The sequence below is a fragment of the Schistosoma mansoni genome (assembly GCF_000237925.1).
Source record: "Schistosoma mansoni, WGS project CABG00000000 data, supercontig 1667, strain Puerto Rico, whole genome shotgun sequence".
Classification (NCBI taxonomy): Eukaryota; Metazoa; Platyhelminthes; class Trematoda; order Strigeidida; family Schistosomatidae; genus Schistosoma; species Schistosoma mansoni.
This window is the reverse complement of record NW_017386681.1, coordinates 1-4,226: the sequence shown is the minus strand read 5'-3', so window position 1 is coordinate 4,226 and position 4,226 is coordinate 1. Positions and strand designations below refer to the sequence as shown.

The 4,226-nt window shown below is 37.9% G+C and overlaps 1 protein-coding gene across 1 annotated transcript; it reads right to left on the bottom strand.

Annotated features, from left to right (window-relative positions):
• Positions 1-165: 165 nt before the first annotated feature.
• On the bottom strand, positions 166-1,041 carry Smp_118960 (hypothetical protein; the record flags this gene model as incomplete). The annotated part of the gene is made up of 1 exon (XM_018792071.1): positions 166-1,041. One exon carries the CDS (start codon positions 1,039-1,041, stop codon positions 166-168), a length of 876 nt encoding a protein of 291 aa, XP_018644602.1.
• Positions 1,042-4,226: the final 3,185 nt, after the last annotated feature.

The window sequence follows — 4,226 nt, the reverse complement described above, 5'->3', positions numbered from 1 at the left end:
GTAAATATAAGTCAGTCATAATAACTAGATTACTGTGTACATAATTATATCAGACGTGAATGAATGGAAAGTCTATCAGAGTCCAATTACTCACATTAAAATGATTTAACAAAGCTATCAACATAGGTTATGAATGTTTTCGAACAGATGTACGAGAAAAGCTCACTAAATACAAACCAAACCGTAACGTTTAATAATCACTTTACTGAGGTACGGAATAAGTAGTTTTAAACGTGAATTACATTTTAATAATAAGTTACTTACAGAGTTCGGTGGATGCGCAAGACAGACATCATTTCTGCTTAATATACTATCGCTGTTATGAATCCTTGAGGAGCCAGGTGACTGACCAGCAATGGAAGTCGGGTTCAAATGATTATCCAAAAGGTGACTCGAACTATCTCGAGGTGTAGTCGACTGACAGCTAACAAAAAGATGAGCAGAAGTCCTATGTATATTTTCACTACACGGATTACTATCAGTTGATTCAGTAACTGATGATAAAGCAGGAGTTGAAATTATACGCTCTTCAACGGTAGATGGATTTGGACGAGCAGAATAATATAGCTCAGTGAGAGCTATTCTTATGCCAAAATCAGATGAATCATTGGTACACAATCTTGAAGTAGATGACAATGTTACCACGTCGTCTTCAAGACCCTCACTGCATAAACCATTCATCTGAGCTGCACCATGATCCTCTTGAATGGCGTAATGAACAGGAATATCACGAGATTGTTCGTGATTACATGGGTTTACAACTGGTAATTTTTGTGACAATCTACAATGAATTCCATCATTATCATCATTACTACACAAAATATCTTTAGCTGATGCCAAAACATTTTCTGAGAATCTGTGAGATCCGATAATTTTGTGACGATAAGATGAATTTGTAAAGCGTGATTCTGAAGAAAGTTCGTCTAAACTTGAACAGAAATCTGTGGCACTGCAACCACAATCTGCAACAGCTTGTCTTAGCCCATTAGCAATTGATGAAATCGTAGGTAGACTAGTTACCCAAGAGATTTCTGTATTCATCCTATGGATATCATTAGAATTTGAATCACAAGTTGATAAGATATTGGGATAAAAATTTTCATGGAATGGATCAGAGGCTGAGCTAAAGAGATATTTTAAGAAAATTATAAATTGTAAATGGGTTACTAGTTAATCAGGCACAAAAATTGTAAGTACGAGCAAATAAGCCATATTTATCCCGAGAGAGATTGTATTGAGGTGACATCAAAGGATTAAACTTACTTCAGCCCTGTTTGTTTAAATCTCTTTACAAAATATTTACCAACTATTTATCAAATACGATTATTGTATATGATTATTTATTGTATTAAGATGGGGCTATTGCTACTCAAGTGGATTATAGTGAATGAAAATGATATTGTACACTCAACTATGAAACTGATAGAAATTGAATACGCGTGAGCAGTTTACTTCCATTGAAAGAAAAACTTAACGCACAATAGTATCATATCAAATAATATAATATTATGGTAGATTTAGATAAGAAAAGAAACTACTAATACTACTACTACTACATGAACAACAATAACGTAAGGATATAATGCCGGGAGAAGGATTTAGTTTGTAGAAAGAAAGGTATGAAGTAATTTTAATCTTACGGTTTAAAGAAAGACAAAGTGTATACACCTCAGTCATTGTGATCGATCCTGAGCTATGTGATCAAGAGTCTCCAACCATTGGTTACTATAGTAACGTGGACCCCAACCAGGTAGTCTGCATCTGCCAACATGGCTCAGACTAGAAGTTAGTGACTTCAAGCACTGATGCCATGTTTTGGTTTGGCCGCCCTTAACTCTCCTCCAACCATCCCCTACACTAGTCAACATTGCGCGTCCTGGTAATCGGTGTTCAGGCATATGAAACATGTGGCCCAACCATCTCAGTCGATGAAGATTCATCACCTCATCAACTGATTTACCACCACACCTTAATAACCTGCGTCTAACCTCACTATTACTTACCCAGTGATCCCAGCAGATGCGAGCAATATTTCTAAGGCATCTGTGGTCAAATACTAGTAACCTACGAGTATCTTCTACTCTTAATGGCCATGTTTCACGGCCATAAAGTAGAACAGAGCAAACTGCTGCGCAGTATACTCGTCCCTTAATTGATAGACGGATATCTCGCATTCGCCATAGGTGACGTAAGTTGGCAAAAGCCAGACGAGCTTTTTGAATCCGTGCTGAGATTTCGTCAGACACCAACCCATTAGGGCTGATCGGACTTCCAAGATAAGTGAAGTTGTCGACGCGTTCGACTACTTCACTCCCTATCCTTAGTTCAGATGTTGACGCAGGTCAGTCCTGGAGTAATAATTTACCCGGTCCCGAGAGCCCATTCGATTTTCAAACTTGATGCCACACTGTGAAACGATACTTCTTGAGGCACCTGGCAAGAAAACTAGATGAGTAGTGGTTTAGATGACCTGAGAATGATTGGAATATACCATTTCATTATATTCAATGTTCAAGATGTCATTGTAAACATTTCATTCAAACAAATAATACTACTAACAATTTAATAAGTCTTACCGTCGGTGACAGAAATCCACGGGGCAAGGTGAGATGTACTAGCTTTTTCTGACCACCACCTTTGTAGGAAGGCAAACGATGTTTGTGAGGAAAACACCTTGCTACCGTTACAACTCAGTACAGTCAGTCAGTCAGTACGATTAAACTGAGTCACTCTTGACTCCCAAAAACGTTTAATGTTATACAACTGTGACTGAACGATGGTCGATTACTTTATATAGCGAATCTAACTTTTACCATTTCTCATTGTTTTAATAACTGCAAACTGAAGGGAATCTAGTTTTACCTTAACCAAAACAACATAGTAACGAATTTACAATCGATCGTTCGTATTTCTGACGAGAGAGACTAGCGACTGTAAACACCAGGCTGTGTGGACTAAAATAAGAGCGGCACTATAATTTATGGACGACCTTTGAAAGAATCTTAAGTGACCATGAGAAATATTAGCCAATCAGTCAGTATAGAATAAAAATATATTATACAAAATCAAAGAATTAAAGTGGATACACTTCTTCTATATGGTCCAAAAACTTGTCAAAGCTAGAAAGAGGTTCAAAGGTTTTAAAATCGTAATGCATAAGATAGAGGAACTCATCCATGTGGCTCCATAGTAGTCGGCCTCTGGAGCCATGATAAAGTTGCGAAAACTTCCTTAGCCTCAACCACATAGCTTCAATATTGTTTGTGTGTACTCCGGTTGTGTAAGTTCGTCATTTTTATGGATATATTCCTACAATACTCATACCACTGAACAGCCGAAGTCTCAGTAACATCTGAGATTATTGCAGCCAATGTTACTGGTGCTTTTATTATACAGTTCGCGGTAATTATTATAAAATGCCACAATCTGGATCGAGAAAAAAAAGGTTCCTATTCTAGCAAACGTGTTCCCCCTATATACGTTACATCGAAGGATAACATCACGGTAGTCTGCACAACGTCTACGAGTCATTTGATTACCGCAATTACAAACAAAGGAATTTCTTGGTAATCCCATTTATTGTAGCCGCTGAATTGTCACGTCTCTAAAATCTAATGTGAACCGATTGCACATGAGCATGAGGTACTGAAATCGGTGCCGTGACCTTGGAATCCCTCAAACGCTTGTGATTGGCTCGTCCATAAATTATAGTCTCGCCGAAATAAGTCCAAGGAATACATGTGCACTAACAATTTACCCTATTTTGTTAAATGAACGCTCTACTACTACTTAGTAAATCCACCTGAATTAACTAACCTGACCTCTAATTTCGATTGACCATTATACTCTCCTACCGTTCTCAACAAAACGTTGACAACTTGAGTCAGTAAATTCATACAATTTCCTGCTATAATTTATTCAGATATAAATGACTGCGAGTTATGTGAAAGGAATGCTGAAGTAATAACAAGTGATTACTGATATCGGCAACTATGGTAGTACAACAAAGGTTCGTTAAATGTCTGCAGACATACACTAATAAGCTCGACAGAAAATGCACCTCAGCCATTGTGATCGATCTTGAGCTATGTGATCAAGAGTCTCCAACCATTGGTTACTATAGTCGCGCCGACCCCAACAAAGTAGTTTGCATCTACCAGCATGGCTCAGACTAGAACTTAGTGACTTCAAGCACTGATGCCACGTTTGGCTTGGCCGACTCTAAC